At 33.1% G+C, this 21,365-nt stretch overlaps 2 protein-coding genes across 5 annotated transcripts in view; one reads left to right on the forward strand and one right to left on the reverse strand.

Moving 5' to 3' along the window:
* Positions 1-5,897: 5,897 nt before the first annotated feature.
* On the forward strand, positions 5,898-7,401 carry LOC105186415 (UPF0184 protein AAEL002161). The gene is made up of 2 exons (XM_019842892.2): positions 5,898-6,159; positions 6,922-7,401. The coding sequence occupies exons 1-2, from the start codon at positions 5,973-5,975 to the stop codon at positions 7,104-7,106; spliced, it is 372 nt and encodes a 123-aa protein (XP_019698451.1). The 5' UTR covers positions 5,898-5,972; the 3' UTR covers positions 7,107-7,401.
* A 9,762-nt stretch (positions 7,402-17,163) lies between these two features.
* LOC105186416 (heat shock factor protein) overlaps positions 17,164-21,365 on the reverse strand; it is a 36,369-nt gene continuing 32,167 nt past the window's right edge. For 2 of the 4 annotated variants that reach the window (XM_025307364.1, XM_011146591.3), the window contains one exon: positions 17,164-17,571. The gene's annotated coding sequence lies outside the window, so the exon portion shown is untranslated. Of the gene's footprint in view, positions 17,584-21,365 lie in introns of all 4 variants that reach the window. The other 2 variants (XM_011146593.3, XM_011146592.3) reach the window with 2 other exon arrangements.

The raw sequence follows: 21,365 nt of genomic DNA on the forward strand, positions 1-21,365 counted from the left end.
CTTTAAGATGTCTGAAAATAAGACATCTTTAAGTCGTCTTAAAGACGTCTTAAAGATGTCTCATGTCCCAGTTTTGAACATTATGCTGTCTGGGAAGTGTCGCGTTTACAAAAAATCGAGTGATATGGGTGGTCTGTGAGATCCTATATACTATTAATTATTCGAATATCATTTTTGACTTTACAATATGAAAATGTCATACAAAATAATCAATTCGTATTTTATTATTTTATCCGCTCTGAACATGTCTTTCTTTTACAAACGAATTCGTGTTCTCGATTTCTAAATAGACTTCTAAATAGATAGATCGTGGCGACTCATAACGGAAACTTTGGAACTAACAAACTTTGGAACAAACGATAAGTTATAACCAAGACACGAACCAGAGAGAAGCCTGAGAGCGGGCATGGATGCATTTACAGCGTTATCGAAAAGTTGGCTGATTCGAAGCGTCAGCTGGGTCCATTTTTCATGGACATGAACTACTAAGCCAATGTCCACGATTTGTTGGTACTATTCCGTGCTATGTCCATAATTATTTGGTTCTGTCCTGTGCTATGTTTACGAGCGAGTTAGATTAGTTAGATAAAAACGAAGAATCGGTCTTTGTCTCACTACAGCGAATAGAAAATCGCGACGAAGCAAGTCAGCAGTGATGTTATCGTAAGGCAGACGTCGCCGTCTCCCCTTTCAGCCCTTGTTTTCCTTTCCACATTGTTTTATATTCATAATTCGGGAAGAAAATAATTTCGAGGGTTCGGACGATTTCTAGCAATGACGCGACAGAGATAACGCGCGACAACATTAATTTGTCATGACTTTTATATTACTTATAATTACATAAACGCCCATATATGCAAATTATAGATAATTATTGCGCGTATGTTTTAATATTGTACAATGGTATATAATAACAACTTCATTTCTTGCAGTAATTTTTTTAAGATCTTCGTTGAGGTCGTGAATTAATTTTTTTCTTCATCAATCAGTTTTCTGCAAAAATTAAGATATTTTAAATAAAATATAAAATATTTCTCTTCTCTTCTCTCCGAAGAGTTAATTAAAAAATATGTACTCCACAGAGTCAACTAAAAAATGTGTAGTCAGAAGAGTCAATTTAAAAATGTACTCCGAAAAGTCAATTTAATAGCGTATTCCGAAGAGTCAATTTGAAAGCGTACTCTGAAAAATCAAATTAATATTGTAATTCGAAAAGTCAATTTATAATAGAATATTTACTTCGATGATTCAGTTAAAGAAAAAAATATTTATTATTATATTCAGAGAATAATATTTAATTTATTAGTGGTTCCGTTTCCGGCGACAAAGGATTGTGAGTTAGGAGTGACAGGGCAGAAAGTGAACGAGGATTTCGTTGGGAAATAGTGATGGTGGAGGAGAGGAGAAGGGCGGGGGGTGTGTGGAAACGGAGTAGAGACAAGGGAGAATAAAGGCTGGAAGGGGGGAAATGAAGGGAAAGTGATAGGGGGGTCGGAGGAGTGAGCGAGCAGATAAGGTTAGGGAACAGAGAGAGTGTGGAAGACAGAGAGAGACAGATGAGTGAAAAAGGTGGCGCGGGCTGGCAGCAAAAAGAGGAACTAAAAGAGAGAAGCGGTGTATTTAACCCTCCATTGCCCTCGATTAAAAAAACGAATTTTAGTTTTCTCGTGTTAAAAAAATTGTATTAACATAATTCAGAAAATAACTATACAGATATAATCTAAATGGTTATAAGTAAAAAGTCAGAAAGTTTCAGAGTCAACTTTTATGCCACATCTAAGTAATTAAAAAAAAAAGAAATGTAAACTGAGCGTTTGCCTCATACGAGGGCAATGGAGGGTTAAAGGAAAGTAAGGAAAAGGTTAGAACGGGAAAGGAGGGGAGAGAGGATGGAGGAGGGAAGGAGGGTGGGAGGATGGGGAAGAATAGAGGGGGGAGGGCAAGATGGAAAAGAGGAGGGGAAGACCGACAAATGCGGAAAGGTTAAGAAGGGACAGTACAAGTAGCATGGGAAGTGCAGGCAGCTGTATAGAAGTAATGTGGGAGGGGAAAAGGAAGACAAGGGAAGAAAGAGAGGAGGAGGAAGAGGAAAGAGCCATGAAAAAGAATAGAAAGATAGCAGATCCACAGGAGTGGGAGGTAGAGGGGGGGATAAGAGGGATGGAGGAAGAGGAAGAGGAAGAAGGGAAGGAAGGATGGATAAAAGAAGGAGAGGTGAAAGTAATGGTGTGGAAGTTAATGGAGGAAGTAAGAAGTTTTAAGGAGGAAGTGAAGAGGGAGGGGGAGAGGAGAGAAAGAGAGATCAGGGAACTAAGAGAGGAGCTGAGAAGGGAGAGAGAAGAAAGAAGGAGAGAATGGGAAGAATGGAAGAGGGAGAGGGGGGAGGGAGAAGAAAAGATAAAGAAAATAGAAGAAAGGCTGAGGAGTTGGGAAGAAAGAGAGGAGAAAAGGGACAAGGTAGGAAGATTAGGGGAAAAGGAGAGAGAAAAGATAAGGGAGTTGGAGATAAGGATAAATAAAAAGGAAAGGATAGAGAGGAGAAGGAATGTAGTGGTAAGGGGGGTGGAGATAGGGGAGAAGGGAGTGGAGGAGGGAATGAAGAAGATATGGCAGAAATTGGAGTTGATAGTAGAAGTGAGAGAAGTGAAGAGGATAGGAAAGGGAGATAAAAAGGGGGAAGGGATGGTACTAGTAAAACTAGGTAGTGTAGAGCAGAAGAGGAAAGTGATGGAGGCAAAGAAGGAGCTGAGAGGAAGAAGGGAGAGGATAAAAGATGATTTTGATTAACAGAAGAAGAGAGGAAGACAAAATGGAGGATAGAGAGAGAGGCAGAGGTAGAGAGAAGGAAGGGCAAGAATGTGCAAATAGGATATATGAAGATGTGGGTGAATGGGAAAATGAAGAGGTGGGATGAAGTAAGAGAGAAGTGGTGGGAGATAAAGGGAAACTAGGGGGTGAGACGAGGGGAGAGGGGAGACAGGGGGAGAAGAGGGAGAGGGGAGAGAGGGGAGGGAATAGGGAAGGGTGAGAAAGGTATATAAGGTGGCGTTTTGGAACGTGGCGGGTTTAGGTGAGTGGTAGGTAGAGTGGCCCTCTAGATCACCAGATCTTTCTCCATTGGACTACTTCTTATAGGGATATGTTAAAATTAATGTGTACGGAACGAAACCTGCTAACTTGGCAGACCTTAGGGAACGCACCAAGTAAATCTTATTTCACCAGAAATGAGACGAAACGTTTTAAATGAATTTCATCTACGATAAGGTTATTGTCAAGCAGCAGACGGAAGACAATTTGAACACTTAATTCAATAAAAACCTGCTATTTATTAACTTACAGGATATTGTAATAAAAGCAAAGAGGTTTCATTTCGTACTTCTTGATTCCGTTACAATATTCTTTTATATTTCATACTACATCCTTGTATAACTTAAAATTGTTCTTAAAATATTATTAAACAATTCAATAATCAAACCTGTAAACCTGCTCCGCAAAACCGACTCCGCAAAATAATTAATAAAATATATTTCATTTTCTTGGCGCCGAATATTATTAATACTATTATAAATAATATTACAAATGATATAAACTTTTACAAATAAAATTTGTAAAAATTTGTATTATTTGTAACATTATTATACAATTACAAATAAAATTACAAATAATAATATTACAAATAATATATATTACAAATAATATTATTAATAATAAAATATTATTTGTAATAATTCGGTGCGCCGAGTAGACAAAACTTTTTAGTATTGTCATAGAGAGGAAAGGAGAGAGAGACAGTCGCGCCCGCGATTCAGATTATGGGTAAGAAAGAATTAGGCTCGCTCGCTGAGCAAGAACGAAAACGACAAGGAGGGAATGATATTCTCTCTCTCTCTCGCTCGCTCGGCGCGTGGACAATTGTCGATCGCGTGGCTCACACGGATTGACCGAGCTGGCTGTGCGCGTATATGGGGGGGGGAGGAGAATCCTCGTGCAAGCCCGTCACTAAATTCGCATCACTGATACCAATGATGTCAAAACCGAACAAGCTGCGGACAAGCGTAACTTGTAAATACCGGAGATCAATTACTTATCAGCTCATAGACAATTAATATGACGAGATACCCGCGGAGACCCGTGTACTTCTCTTTCGTCTTTGCGTACAATTGCGATCAATAAAAAATTTTCATGAATTGTTCGGTTTTGACATCATTGGTATACGTGTGTATGTGTACACGTACAATTGCGATATACACTTATCATGTTAGCATTGATCATTTTTATTCATGCTAAAAAAAATAAGTATGATTATGTAAAGAATTTGTCTGCGTATTATTATACATTCTACATAGTTCTCCCTGTGATAGTAAAAATACACACTTGAACAACCTCTACACTCATATCACAAAGCCTGATCCATTGCGCTACTGAAGCAAATTGGTAATTCTTCTGTTATAACGACATTAACAGAAAAGACTAAACTTCAAACTGCATTTCTCAAAAACGTTTAAGATTTGCACCATTTTTGGATAGCATTTGTTACTATTACATCAATATTATACTTTTCTAAAAGCAAAATCGCACGGTGATTTCAAGGATGAAGATTCCTCTAAGATGTGAGATATTAATTATTCATTCTTTATTAATGGGAAAAGATTTTCCTTTGGTTTAAATGTTCAAGAAAAGTTATTTGTTCTCTGAGAATCTTTCAATTTTTATGTTCGTGAAAAGTTTATAAAATTCGTAAAGAAAAAAAATTATTTTACTACCTGTTCAAGAGTTGCGCATAAGAGATATTTTAACAAATCTGAATCTGAATCAGTCAACAAATTAAATTTTTCATTCAAAGAAGCATATGTAGGGTAAGCATAAGTAAGATAAGTATAAATAATAAATTAAATATTATTCTCTGATATATTCTATAATAATAAATAAATATTTTTTTCTTTAGCTGAATCATCGAAGTAAATATTCTATTATAAATTGACTTTTCGGATCACAATATTAATTTGATTTTTCAGAGTACGCTTTCAAACTGACTCTTCAGAATACGCTATTAAATTGACTTTTCGGAGTACATTTTTAAATTGACTCTTCTGACTACACATTTTTTAGTTGACTCTGTGGAGTACATATTTTTTAATTAACTCTTCGGAGAGAAGAGAAGAGAAATATTTTATATTTTATTTAAAAAATCGTAATTTTTGCAGAAAACTGATTGATGAAGAAAAAAATTAATTCACGACCTCAACGAAGATCTTAAAAAAATTACTGCAAGAAATGAAGTTGTTGTTATTATATACCATTGTACAATATTAAAACATACGCGCAATAATTATCTATAATTTGCATATATGGGCGTTTATGTAATTATAAGTAATATAAAAGTCATGACAAATTAATATTGTCGCGCGTTATCTCTGTCGCGTCATTGCTAGAAATCGTCCGAACCCTCGAAATTATTTTCTTCTCGAATTATGAATATAAAACAATGTGGAAAGGAAAACAAGGGGTGAAAGGGGAGATGGCGACGTCTGCCTTACGATAACATCACTGCTGACTTGCTTCGTCGCGATTTTCTATTCGCTGGTGGTGAGACAAAGACCGATTCTTCGTTTTTATCTAACTAATCTAACTCGCTCGTAAACATAGCACAGAACAGAACCAAATAATTATGGACATAGCACAGAATAGTACCAACAAATCGTGGACATTGGCTTAGTAGTTCATGTCCATGAAAAATGGACCCAGCTGGCGCTTCGAATCAGCTAACTTTTCCATAACGCTGTAAATGCAGCCATGCCCGCTCTCAGGTTTCTCTCTGCACAAACTTTATTTAATCAAGACTCAAACCGCTTACTTAACGGGTTTTCATAGAACACCGCTTGATGACGCTGGACAATCACGTGTTGGGCCTGTTATTTTAAGATGTAAGATTAAAGTGTCCGCTATAAGGCACCATTGTTTCCACTGAGAGTATGGTTAGGAACGAATATCCTGCTCCAGAGAAAGAAATAAAAGAGGAAGAGATGGTTCAAGAAATAGTACAGCCGCAGGAAAACAATCAAGACAATGCCGATGAGCAAATGGAGTTTGCCGAAGGTGAAGATTATTCCAGTACCACTGGAAGGTCCCTCGAGTTCGATGTGTTTTCTGACGATATCGGTAAGCATGTGATCTTTAAAATAAATATTTTCGAAAATGCGTGGTAACTGAAGATTTTAAGGCGTACCTCTTTATATAAACTTCATATATATATAGGGATTTAAGATCAGGAATATAAAATGACACACGGAAATAGGCTAGGAAGTTGATTTTTTTACAAGATATTTAAAGTTTCTTTATATTTTGCATGGATAGTCTATCATATTATTGTATCAAAATTACAATAAATGACCAATCATGTTTTTATCTGTTTTTATCTGTCATGATTTTGATGTAATAATATAATCCCATATAAATATATATGTAAATATTTAAATAATAATTTTAATAATAATATACTTAGAATGAAAAAAGAATAATATATTTAGAAGTATTATGTATATGTTTATATAATAATTTAAATAATAATTTACTCAGAAGTAAATGTTAACTCTTACTATTTCTTTCTATTCTCTATTTTTTTATTTCTCTCTCTTTCATTTTATATATTTTGATTAAGAATATTTTAAATAGAGTTTTTCTTTATTATTTTATGCAAGAATTTGTATACTGCAAAAATGAAAATTATAAAGATTTTGACAGAATAATTAATAATTATATGTATTAATAACAATAACTATCAGTAGAATATATATGGAATTAAAAATATGTTAATAACAAGTATCAGTAACAAGAAATTATCTTTGTCAAAGTGCATGACAGTAATGAATAATTTAAAAAAAGTGAATTTTTACAAAACTATATATATACATTATTTCACAGGTGCTATGGAAAAGGCATTAGAGGACCAGTTGGATTATCTGCAAATTGCTTTAGATCATTTAGAGAAGAAAAATGACAACATACGGGCAGAGCTAATTGATTTATTGCAGTCCAATCGTGAAGCCAGGAAACAATTTCAAGAATCCCTAGAACAACCTGAAGGCGAAAAAGATCAATCAAAGTGATATTCATCTTATGTTTAGAATATTACATACTTTGTTAATATGTTGTCTAGAAATGTTTATTGTTAGAAGTATCTAAGTAATGTTGATTCCAATTATTCAAAAGAAGTATTTCTTATATGTGTGATGATCATTGTTATACGATTATAACAAAAATTTAGATTGTACATATTGATGTTGCACATGAAACTTTCAACAGCACATTCCTGATTATAAAAAAAAATAATAAAATGTGTTGAACACATGAGAATATTGTGAGAGGCGTAATGAATACATATAAACAGTTACATAAATTTTATTTGTAAACAAACAAATTTAACATAATTGTCGATAGTAGTAAAAGTATTTTAGTTTCGCTAATTTCAGCCACACTTATAATGAACTTAATCGTTTTATTATATGTGTATATGTATGTATATATAAATATATACACATGCGCATACACATGTATAAATTACTGACAGATGCACAGATCGAGAAACTAATACAAATTCCAATTATACATATTATAGATCTACTATAAAATAATTTTTTCTTACATTATCATTGATTATTCAAGCAGCATGTGCATCTCTCGACGTTATTCGATAAATGCTAATTCGATAAACCACTTTATCGGTGAATAAAAATTCAAAATTTCGGCACTATTAACTACTGGCCCCTAGTTATTTATCCTTGACAAAAAAGAAAAGGAAAAAAATCTGTCATAGTTTATGTACTCTGTTTCATTACGGCATTGACACTTTCTTAATGCATTCTGGAACATAACTCAAGACGCCTTTCGAAACAACGTCCAGTGAGAGAACTCATTCTCTGAGAATTATTCACAAACATCGTTTTCTGAACTGCGTTGTGAACGCTGTATCGAAGATAATATTCAAACCGAACAGAATGTACATCAGGTGCAATTTACGAATTAATTTGTTACCACCAAACGTGACACTGAGTACAGATGGTCGACCATTAATCTTTTCCTCGTGAGTTCACGAAAATTTTCTAATTTAGAAGCATCAGAAAATTCCAATTTTTTATGAATTTGCATTAGAGAAAAAGACTTACGATTGTCCCCACCATCTTGCCATTTTTATAACTTATTCACTAACATTCTTTTCATATAAATCTTTAAAATCTATATTTTTATAGTATAGTCGCCATTTAAAACTTGCTTCACATAAAATACTTAAATACAGGTACCTTAGCTAAGACCTGTCCTTAAACATGATACAGCTAGTGAATAACAGTTTCCCTATGTATCTCACATTTAGTAAAGAAAAATATACTTTCTGAAAATTATTAAAGAAAGATTCTCCTACTAGACGAGATATGCTGCAAAACCCATCGAGATATGTTGCAACTTTTTGTCTATTTATCATGTAGAACAATAAATTTATCATAAGAGCTAATTTGATATTTATGATGCTTCACTATTTTTTTACAAAGTATTTGAATTTTTATATGCAGATGATGTAAAATCAATGGAACAAAAGTAGAATTTTCATTCCAAGTTGCACAATGTATTTTTATCTAACAGAGAAATGTATCTTTTGAGAACTAAGATTGGTCTTTCGCCGCATAACTCCGCGGATGACGTCAAAAGCGATAAAATATGTAGTCAAAATTCTTGTATGCCATTTCCAGATAAAAAGATAGTTGTATGGAAGATATTCCAGGTTATCAGAATATATTTGCAAGATGCTGTGAATACTGCTACTCGTTTGAAAGATAATCAATAGCTGTAAAATGATTGTAACATGAGGTCGGTCGTACGGAATGACCATGCATACATAATTAAGTCTCATGTTGCTCATTTTATGGTTGATTATTAAAAGAAAAATTATTAAATTATTATATTAAATTAATATATTAAAAGATATTAATATATTAAAAGATATTAAAAGAAAAATATAATGTTCGGAATATCTTGCCAATGTACTCTAGCAATCTGAAATATACACTACTCAAAAAAATTATGGCATTAAAATATATGCGCTGAATATTGTTCAACTTTGAACAATGATTACTCAGCGACAAATGGTCGTAAGACGATGATTTCCTTTTTAAATTAAAAGTTGAAGTCTCAACTTTAACATGCTTTCGGTTGATTTTAGATCCAATTCATTTCTACAGCGTGCGATCCTATAATCCAATGGCATATTTCCGATTTAAAAATTTGCAAACTTTGACAAAACGCACGAGCTTGGGTAATTTTTTTTCGAAAATTCTATTTACGGGAAATGAAAGTTCGATTCTTCCCATTTAATTAAAAAAAATTCATGTCTCTACGATTTTTTTTGCGATTTTGCAGCGTTTTAAAGAAACTCTTACATTTTCGTTATTGGAAGTAGGGTTTGCTATACAGGGTGTCCCATTTTAATGTCCCATCCCAAATAACTCTTCAGTATTGAAGTTTCAAGGAAAATGATCTGAATAAAAGTTATAGAGATTTAAGTGAGCTACCTTATGATGACCTTGACTTTGACCTTGACCTCTATTTTCAAGGTCATTTAAAGGTCAACTTGCATTTTTAAATGGGAATCCTTATTTTTTATTACAATATTTTTTTCTACTAGTTAATTTGAACAACTTTTGTCTAAAACATTTTTTTTTGTCTAATATTTTTTGAGATATTTGAGGAAAACTTGATAACTTTCTCAATATTTAACTTACGATATCTCGCTAACTGTTTGTCGGAAGAAAAAGTGGTACTAGATTTTCTTACTTTATTTAGTCTCAAGAATATATTGTAAAATCGCGAAAAAAAATCGTAGAGACTTGAATTTTATTTAAATGAAAGAATCAAACTTTCATTCCCTGCAAATAAAAATTTCGAAAAAAAATTACCCAAGCCTGTGCGTTTTGTCAAAGTTGTAAATTTTTAAATCAAAAACATGCCATTGAATTATGAAATCGCACGCTGTAGGAATGAATTGGATATAAAATCAACCGAAAGCATGTTAAAGTTGAGACTTCAACCTTTAATTTAAAAAAAAATCATCGTCTTACAACTATTTGTCACTGAGTAATTATTGTTCAAAGTTGAGCAATTTTCAGCGCAATTTTTTGATGCCATAATTTTTTTGAGTAGTATACTTTCATATAAATATCTTTTTATTTAGGAATGACACGTAAGAATTTTCAATATATCATTCTTTGCCTCTGATATCACCATTTGATATGACAGCGAGCATCGAGGAATCATAATGGAAAATGGATTTTTCTATTCATTAGCTATATTATCATATGTATCAAGACCGCGCAAATTTAATATAATATCTAATAATATACTAATATACTAAATCATGTATTACCGAAGTTACTAGTTGCTACACATATTAAATAATCAGTATAAACAAAGCCAGATTTGTAACTGCGACATCACGTGAATCATGTCTGAAAACAGATTACTATATCATGCCTCAAGACAGATCTCAAGGAGAAACTCGGCTTGAGTACGTGATACAAGTCTCAAATAACAACTATAAATTCGAATGTATCGGAATTTGATATCTCAGAGTGCAATATTAATTATTATACAATTATTCGAATATAAACTCTCGACGTCGTCGACACCTCTTATCTAACATAAATTTGACATTAATGTAAACAGTTAATAGATATACTATCTTACATAATACAAAAATACACTCGCGAATGACTATCGATGATTAATTATTTTAACAATAAATATCCATCGTACACATTAGCGATTCTTTTTCGAAATAAGTCCATATATTCTTTCAAAAACGCTACATTTGCGACTTTTCATTTTACTTCGATGCTTAAAGCTTTATAAATAGTAAAATTTAAGCCTTCATAAAGTTTGGAAAGTTTATATGGCTGACATTTTACTACATGCGCGTGACAGAGAGAAAGAGAAGAAATAGGAAAGAAAATAGGATAGGAGATGTGGCGCTCGTATTCTACATAACACATTACATAAATGACGCTTCTTGTGAATATAAAAATCTAGTTATTTATTTCTAAAGATTCAAATATAATGTTAACCTAATGTTCATATGATGATAATAGCAGGGATCGTATTCTCTATTCTTTTTATTATAGAGGAATAAGGGAAAATTATGATGAGAAAAAGGAGAAGTATTTTATGAAAAGAGAGGAAATTTTAATTGATGAAAAACAGATTCATATCAAAAGACTAATAACACTGATGTATTTGAACAATAGTTTTATTGAAAATAATATTTTTATTAAAACAGTAATATCTTTATTGAAAAACGCAATATATATTTATCAATATATAATATCCCAAGTAATAAGATGACGTTATTAAGATGCTTAATGACGTTATTAATATGTCATTTAATATTACCCTGCTATCTGGGAAACATAAAACTTCTGATAAAATCTAAAATAACAAAAAAACGTTTGTACATAAGTTGTGAGTGGTACATATATATGTATCTATGTATGAAATATAATAAAATGAATTTTTAAAATATATTCCAAACAAAATATAAAAAATTACCAAGTAATTTAAAAGGAAAACGAACATAAGCTGTGCACGGAGAAAATATTATAGTAAAAATTATTAAAAAAGTGTGTAATGCTGGATTATACAGGAATTATTATCGAAATTACAATATATGTTGTAATCTTCAGTGATGTGTATACATCATATACATCACTAAAAATTAGAACATGTATCATAATTTCAATCATTATTCTGAATGTGATCCAGCATTGCCCAATTTTGTGTTAATTTTTACTACAATATTTTCTCCATATAGAGATACGTTTTTACATTGCGTTTTGTAAAAGTAATTGCATACTATTTCTTTAATTTTTTTGTTTATTATTAGCGCGCCATCTTCAGACACATATTTTGTCAGAATTTCGGAACATTCTCGGTCTCGAAATTCTGGCCCCCGGAAAGATACGCGTCGGGAGATGGCGCGCATATCTGCTTTTTTACACTATCTTATATTCAAAAAGGATTCAATTAATACCCAATATCATATACTCGCCATTGATAAGGTTGTCTGATTTTTTGTAAGTTTAAGAATTTCCTATTATAGGGGAAATAGAGGAGGATTATGGATTTAAGAGGAAAAAAGAGGACAACATAAAAAAGGGAAAAAGAGGAAATAGGGGAGAGAGTACGACCCCTGTAATAGTTGAACGCTGCTTAATATGCACTCATGTTCCCTGATCCGCACGATTCGTCGCAGATGCACTAAAAAATAGAGCAAACAACGAAGAGACTCGCCGCATCTGCGCTGAGCGTTCTCGTAGAATTTACGAAAACGCAACTCACACTAACTTATTAGTAGAGGTTCAAGAATAAGGTTCCTGTATTTTAATCAATGACACACTTGCTTTCCCGCCATGGTTCGAGATGCATATTGTGCCTGTTAACGAGCAGTTTTAATGAACAGAATATTGGCATAGTTAATGTTATCATTGATAATGTAGTCAAATAAGTTTGTGTAATCAATATTTAAGTATTAATTATATGGACCTCAGAAAATTAATTTTCTGAAGTCCACACTATGAATATTTGACAATTATCTTTATCATTGAGTTTCAGAAGATATTATTTCTACTGAATGTTTTACGAAAATGCGGAAAAGCATTTTGCGTATTTATATTGCATATAAAATAATGAAACCTCAACTTGCACTATCACCTTTTTTATATTACGTTGTACCATACGGGGATAAATTATTTATTACAAAGAAATGAAAATGTTTCTCATGTACTCTGTAGAAAATTTTTATATCCTAACGTTATATTTTGATACATTTGTTGAACAATAAACAAGGATCAAAATTTTAAGGTTCCTGACTCCTCGTTGCAGAAATCTTAATTGATGAAGCAAGAAATTCTGCCTACTCAAATTCCCTGTTTTAGAAATGAGAAAATACATAAAATTCTTGTATACAAGTATCATTTTATTTGGAAATTTTATTTTAATATTTTATCTGCAAGAATTTCATATATTTTCTCATATAGGATATCGATCCAAAGCATCCTTTCATATAAATATTTCTTCAGTTGAAAATGGCACAAAAAATTTCAGTGTCTCACCTCTAATGTTACTATTCAATTTGGCCACAGCGAGCACCCAGAAGCCTTAAATTGGTTTTACAAAATGTTTCATATTTTTTCAAACATAAAATTATTAAATCTTATATACAACAATAAGAATTTTATTAAGATTTCTTCAATTTATTTTTCACTGAATTCACAAAATTTTGAGAAGTCCATTTCGGAAATTACATGTTGCAAATGAACAAAATTTTGGAAATCTCATCTTGAATTTTGAAAATTTCATTTGTTTTAAATATTTATTTAGTATCTAATTTGCTAATTACTTTTGCTTATAAGCATTAAGATTGTTTTGTAAACTGTTAAATTGTCATTTCTATAGCGCATCGCGTCCTGTTCTGTTATCGATAACTAATAAATGATATCTCGTACATGTAAAACTCGTTCCACTACCAGCGTCAGAATGAGATTATTTTATCATAATCCAGATTTGTTTTTCTCTTTATTTGTTAAAAACTTACCATTTATATTCGTTTGAAATTTTACACAAGGCTAATTTCAATATTTTCAATTAACTTAATCGGCCAATTCCATTGAAAATTATTCCATTGAAATTAACCAGATCCATTTGTCGTTAAAATTGCCACAATTATTAAAACAATCACGGTCAATTGACGCTTAATTAGTCAATTAAGTTCGAGATATCAATTTTTAGCCATCGATATAATACATAATCTAAGTAATTACACATTATACGTTGCCATCGACTATAGACCTTACAGTTATGGACTGGCAATTAATAGGATTTGTCCGGAGAGAGTTATAGAAATAAACATCCTTTTCTCTATAAGTGTCTGGAAATATGTATGTATATATGTATGTATATATATAACCCAATAGAATAATAAAGCCTTGTTATAAATCCGGTTTCATTATAAGTTGTTCGTTTTTAAATTTAGGTTTAAAGTTTCTGATTGGAGATGTAATATGCACTTATAATATCTTCTTAGTATCGTGAGAACTAATTCGCACTTATTATAGACGAAAACATCCTGCATGCTCAAACACAAGCATATTAGGATGTGCAGAATCATGATAGTGCTGTTCTGTTTATCGACAGCTGTCAGTAAACGTACACGAAATAGTACTCTAAGAACTATATTTTGTATACGTTTGCTAAAAACTATTCATTCGATATATGTCGCATTGCATAAGTATAATTATACTGTAAAACAGCTATGCAGCGACACAACAAATCGACAGTTGTCGGTAGGCAGGTACAAAATAACACTCCAAGAACGAATGTACGAAGAAAGGAGGATAGATTTATAACGAGGTTTTATTTTATATATATATATATACACACACACACAGAGTGTCCCATTTAACCTGACAAATCGCAATATCTGGAAAACTACATGTCGGATCAAAAAAAATGGGTAATGAAATTTGTTCGTCTCGAAGGGGGACATCCAGTGATATCAAACTCGACCCCCCCACCCCACTCCCGAGGGGTGGAGGTGGGGGGCAACTTTGAAATCTTAAATGGGAACCCCCATTTTTTATTGCAGATTCGGATTCTACGCCACAAAATACGTAAGTTTCGTCCGAAACTTTTTTTTTTATTCGTGATAGATGGCGCTGTAATCGTAAAAAATTATATTTTCTGCAATTCTCCAGAAATGATCATTGGATTGAAAAATAAAAAAATACCTGTTCAATATTTTTAAAAATATTTTTAAAAAACATAACAGTTATTCCCCCCCATCCTCTCGGGGTAGGATGGGTGGTAACGTTCAAATCTCAAATGAGAACCCACATTTTTCATTGCAGAATTAGATTTTACGTGAAGTTTTTATGGAAACAATTTTTTTCATTCGTTATAGATAGCGTTGAATTTTTCCGAGAAACTACCTTTAGCGTTACCCAGGAACAACGACGAGGACGTAGTAGCTTTCTGTTCCCTTCGGGGTGCTTGTTTTATGTGAATCCCCTCGCCTCTCACCATCGGGGTGATTTTGCATAATTAATTTGTTAGTGGCATCTCTCCATCGTCCGCGTCCATACAACTTAAGAGACGATCATTATTAGACACTTACCTTTCTAATCAGGAGAAGTGCTTAATCAATTTTTGAAGAGTGTTCACCTAAAACAAGCACCCCAAAGGGAACAGAAAGCTACTACGTCCTCGTCGTTGTTCCTGGGTAACGCTAAAAGTAGTTTCTCGGAAAAATTCAACGCTATCTATCACGAATGAAAAAAATTGTTTCCATAAAAACTTCACGTAAAATCTAATTCTGCAATGAAAAATGTGGGTTCTCATTTGAGATTTGAACGTTACCACCCACCCTACCCCGAAGGGATGGAGGGAATAACTGTTATTATGTTTTTTAAAAATATTTTTAAAAATATTGAACAGGTATTTTTTTATTTTTTAGTCCAATGATCATTTCTGGAGAATTGCAGAAAATCTAATTTTTTGCGATTACAGCGCCATCTGTCACGAATCAAAAAAAAAGTTTCGGACAAAACTTACGTATTTTGTGGCGTAGAATCCGAATCTGCAATAAAAAATGGGGGTTCCCATTTAAGATTTCAAAGTTGCCCCCTATCCCCACCCCCCGGGAGTAGGGTGGGAGGTCGAATTTGATATCATTGGATGTCCCCCTTCGAGACGAACAAATTTCATTACCCACTTTTTTTGATCCGACATGTAGTTTTCCAGATATTACGATTTGTCAGGTTAAATGGGACACCCTGTATATGCCTATATATATACTTGGCTTATACTATATAATAAGTTCTGATTGATATACATATTGTGATATCATAAACAAAACGTATATAGCATATTATCACGATAGCAAAAAAAACATTGTTATTATTATTACATTCAGATTATGTTAGATTGCTTTTATTACAAAATCTCTGGTAGCACTGAAAATTTACAATTATATATATAACGTGAACTAAAGTTTTTGAGTACTGGTACTAAAGATTAGAACACGACCTATATCATGCATCATATGTTTGTTATCATTGTTGTACACTTCCGGACTCTTCAAGAGAGAAAAATGCTGAAAAGTATGTTTTTCTATCTATTTAACCTCTACCTCCTCCGGATGTTACTTCTAATATAGAAACTTTGAACATAAACAATGGCCAGTCCATATCTATAACACCTCAGCTATCGACATATAATTATCTGGACTGACCATGTACTATTAATTAACCTTCGTAATACTGACATCAATGTTGTCTGCACAGACATCAATTGTAAAGTCTACAATAAAACCTTGTTATAAGTCCATCCTCTTCTCTTCGTACATTCGTTCTTGGAGTGTTATTTTATACCTGCCTACCTGTCGATTTGTTGTGTCGCTACATAGCTGTTTTACAGTATAATTATACTTGTACAATGTGTCACATATCGAATGATTAGTTTTTAGCAAACGTATACAAAATGCAGTTCCTAGAGTATTATTTCGTGTACGTTTACCGACAGCTGTCGATAAACAGAATAGCACTATCATGATTCTGCGCATCCTAATGCTTGTGTTTGAACATGCAGGATATTTTCGCCTGTAGTAAGTGCGAATTAGTTCTTGCGACACTAAGAAGCGATCGCATATTATAAGTGCGTATTTCATCTCCAACCAGAAACCTTAAACCTAAATTTAAAAACTAACAACTTATAATGAAACCAGATTTATAACAAGGCTTTATGCTATTGGATTCATGTTAACTCAGGCATCATTCGGCGAGGGCATCAACGAAATAATACTGAAGACTGTCAACTTTGGATAAATGTTCGTAACTATCGAAGAGGCTCTGAGAGACTCGGAGATGTTTGAAGGATGATATCGTTCAAATATAATTTTCCCGTACATGAATGGACATACAGTATGTAGTAAAGTATAAATTTTGTAATTTACAACTATCTCGATGTTTTATCATTATTTATAAATATATACTATCTATAGTATAAATGATGCTATTACATATTTTTGTGAAATTATATATCTATATCTTTATCATCTACGCTGATTTAATATAAAATATATCGATAGGAGATTATTATTATATATACATAGCGTAACCTGTCTCTCATATCAAATTTTATGGTCAGGGCCAATAGTCTTTAGTACTATTTTGTTGGTGACGAGGGTTACAACAAGAGGAAAGTTAAAATAGTATTTTGATCACACACACATTCGATTCGACTCGCTACTATTCGACTACAAATACATGTATGCGAACTTCATGATCCCGTCAAGCTGGTAGTTCACCGAATGTATCTGAAAGTGCATCAATATGAAACCATACGAAGTGCCGTAATTTGCCCTTATTTTTTCTAATCATTTTCTCGTAGAATGCTTCATCCAAACGTCGATATATTGTACTTCATTATTTTCCCATTTCTATCCAAATAGTTAAAATTTTTGTGACTTTGTTATAACTGAAAAACAAACTAAAATAACTCATATTACATACAATAAAACGATGGGAATGCACATATTGTTAATGATACATTTATATATATATATATATATGAAATTTAATTTATAATTATATAAACTATATTAAATATAAAAAAACTAAGCTCACAAAGATACAAATCAAAATAACAATAATAAGTTAAGTAACTGAGAGCTAACGCCGGTGGACAAACGTAAATAATAACGCGGTATATTATTTACATTATTGGCGTTATTATTTACGTTTGTCCACGGGCGTTAGCTCTCACTTGCCTAACTTATTATTGTTATTTCGACAAAATATATTGATAAATTCTATAATTTAAAATTCAATATTTAGCATTATGTGAGCAAATTATTATTATATAAAATATGCAATGGTACAAATTCAAGAAGAAAGTTCTACTTTCTTCTCAGTCTCTCCAAAGGAAAATATTCCAATCCATTCAGTATTAGAATCCTTAGATAAATATATGTACAACTATAGTACATAATAACTGACAGATTCAAGGCCCTTAAATACTTCGCAGCCATATTGAAATTGTGATGTCATAGACAAAAATTGACATGCTGGGAATTCTTGCGTGCCATTTTTAAATAAAAAGATATTCCTCAAAAATAACATTCGAAATGGCTTCAACACACTTGTAAAAAATTCCGAGTTTTCCCCTTTTCCCTGAACAATTAATACAGAATCGTAAAATAGGTCATAAAATGAGAGCTATTCACGCATGGTCTAACAGTTAATCAAACGAATAGAAATTATACTTCCAGACATTATATTTCATGAAAAACGAGAACTCGGAATTTCTAACAAGTTCCCTGAATATATCACATGTTACAGAAATCCACGAATAATAAAAAATGGCACGTAAAAATAAATTCAGCTGTCAATACGTCACTTTTTCACGCTTTTTAGTCCAGCATTTTGCAGCGAGAGGCACTGCATGTAACATGTCGGAATTCTTGAGTTCTTTTCCGTGCTGTGTCTATGGATAAAATGTGTTAAACAAAGATGAACAACGAATCTCTGTCCGTTTTTGTCTCACTATTGGTCAACTGACAATGGCATTAGCAGGCATGAGCTAGCAGCGGTCTTATCTCATAGTCCATCTCTCTTATCTGTCTCTCCTTTCGAATGACGCCTTATGGCCTTCGCAGACCAGCATAATGCGCAACGCGTGATATCTAATGTGCATATGGTTCTTCGTCAGAAACTGACGAAGATGTTAATATTTTTAGCAATTCTATATATTTTGCGAAGAACGCTCATTGGATATCACACGTCGCGTACCGCGCTGGTTTGCAAGAACAATCGGAGAAACAGGAAAACATTCCATGGCTCAGGATGAGTGAGCTTTTTTTTAAGCTTATGTACGCGTTTGCCCGCTTCCTCTTAGCACACAAATATTCTCTGTCTAATCGTGTGATGACGTTATCATACCGATGCACAGAGTGCTTTGCATACGTAAGTGAAGGAGGAAAAATGCTTGTGTGTGCGAACTTGAAATCGCATCACTACTTGGGACAACTTACAGCAATGATGTATTGAAATAAGCGGTCACCATCATCAGCCGCGTATAAGTATCCAACATAAAAATATATACATTATACTCTTTCGCTCGCTCATGTTCGCACACGACTGGGAAATAAATACACATGTTCATAAAAAAACTCAAAGTTTAATAAGCTCATATTTACAGCGTGCTAAAGATAATTATAATTTCACAATCTTGAACTCGCCACACGTCAACCCGGCTTGGAAGTTTGTGTGCGACTCTCAGTCGTTAGCTGTTGTTTTGTGCATTGACTCGTTGTTCTGGGGAATACTTCCTTTTTCGTCTAGGATTCGATGCCTCGCTCGCATCAAAACCAACAACAATTGACTCTCGAAACAATCCTTATTCTCGAAAGAGCGGACGCAACATGCTTTCCTCCTCCTCTTTTTCAGAATTGTCGTCCCGACAATTCCAGGTCTCAGGAAAGACAACTCTGACATTCTTTATCCGAAGTGCTGACTCTAAGGCACCAAAATGACTTCCTGCTCTTCCTTGAACCGGTGCTGCAGATTATAATGAGCGTCGTTCTTCAAATCCCAATCAAAAACTATCCCAAATCCAGAATCCAACAGTTGCGATGCCGATCCTTTTTGGGTTTAGTGTACTGTCTCCCGTACTGGCTCTTCAAACTCCATCTTTGGACAAGAGGGGGTTAATATCCATAGATCCAATGTTCCTCTTTTAAGAACACTCCAAATCCTTGCCTCGATAGCCCAATGCTCTGTAGAAAAAAAAACTATAGTCAAAAACCATGAAGGAGTCTTCTTACAATAATTACTTACAATAAAGTTAGTTAAATGTTCTACAAAAAAATCCTCCCGTCGAATCCAGCAACCTTTTTCTAAAACCTTTTCCTAAAACAAATAATGAAAAAAGGCATATTGGGAAATTGTTTTTTATATCTACATCTACGAGTGTCATTTTTTTCCAAAATCTATCGGTCTCCTAAAAATATAGTAAATTTCGGAATTTTCTTTCTTGAAAAGACGCTAATCTATCTGCATGAACTATTTTCTTTTTATATCTTGGAGACAACTGGATACAACAGACTACATCACTTAGTTTTTTTACTATTTTTCATAAGGACCTTTCCAAAACATAATTCTAATTTAGATTTTAATTCTAAATGACTAAGATCTTTATCTAAATCTTCTAATACCGAACGCGCCTTGCCTCTTAAATTTACCTCAAGAATTATTACTTTTCCCCTCTCTTCCTATTCGTTTGCACCACCGAATCAAACTACGCGAGATATTCATATAGCGGTTCACTTTCGTCATAAATGTTCGGCCTAAATTTAATCACAGAGGAATGACATTGACCTATCAAGAGATGTTCTTCTGGCTCATCTCGGCCACGGCTTCTGCTGTTTCTCTCACAACATCCGTAGTTGGGTATATGAAGTTGGCACCCCGTTTTTCGAAATTTATAATTTTGAAAGTTGTTCCAAAGTTGTTTTGACTTTGTACTACATTGTTCCAAAGTGTTATTGCTTCATTCCAAACGGTTTTCGAATAAAACAAAAAAATTATTTTTGAGCTGGCACCCCTTTTTTCGAAAATCGAACATTTCGATACCGCTATAGATTGTTCTAGTTGTTCAAACATTGTTCCAAAAGGACAAATCCATAAATTGAATTATAAGTCCGAAAAGTGACAAAAGTGTCAAAAAAGTTTTTTGACAAACAGTCTACCGGACCAATAGTAAACTTATACTATCTTTCTTGTTACAACCGAGCCCTTTTTGTCCTAAATTGTTCTAGACCTAAAAATTATAGTTCTAAAGTATGAATCTCGTCTTACCATCCGTTCCCCCAAAATTAAAAAAAAATTGATTTTCCAGCCCGACGTCAAGAGTAAACACATGTTCTTTCTTGTTCCAACCGAACGCTTTTTGTTCTGAGTTGTTCTAGGCTTAAAAATTATAGTTTTAGAGTATCATCGTACCATCATCCGTTCTCCCAAAATTAGAAAAAAATCGATTTTTTAGCACCCGACGTCAAGAGTAAATACATGTTTTCTTTTTTGTTCCAACCGAGCGCTTTTTGTTCTGAGTTGTTCCAGGCTTAAGAATTATAGTTTTAGAGTATGAATCTCGTACCATCATCCGTTTTCCAAAAATTCGAAAAAAAAAAAACCGATTTTCCACCCGACGTCAAGAGTAAACACATACTTTTTTTAAGAGATACATACTCTAAAACTATAATTTTTAAGCCT

This window comes from Harpegnathos saltator, unplaced genomic scaffold (genome assembly GCF_003227715.2).
Source record: "Harpegnathos saltator strain DR-91 unplaced genomic scaffold, Hsal_v8.6 scaffold846, whole genome shotgun sequence".
NCBI lineage: Eukaryota > Metazoa > Arthropoda > Insecta > Hymenoptera > Formicidae > Harpegnathos > Harpegnathos saltator.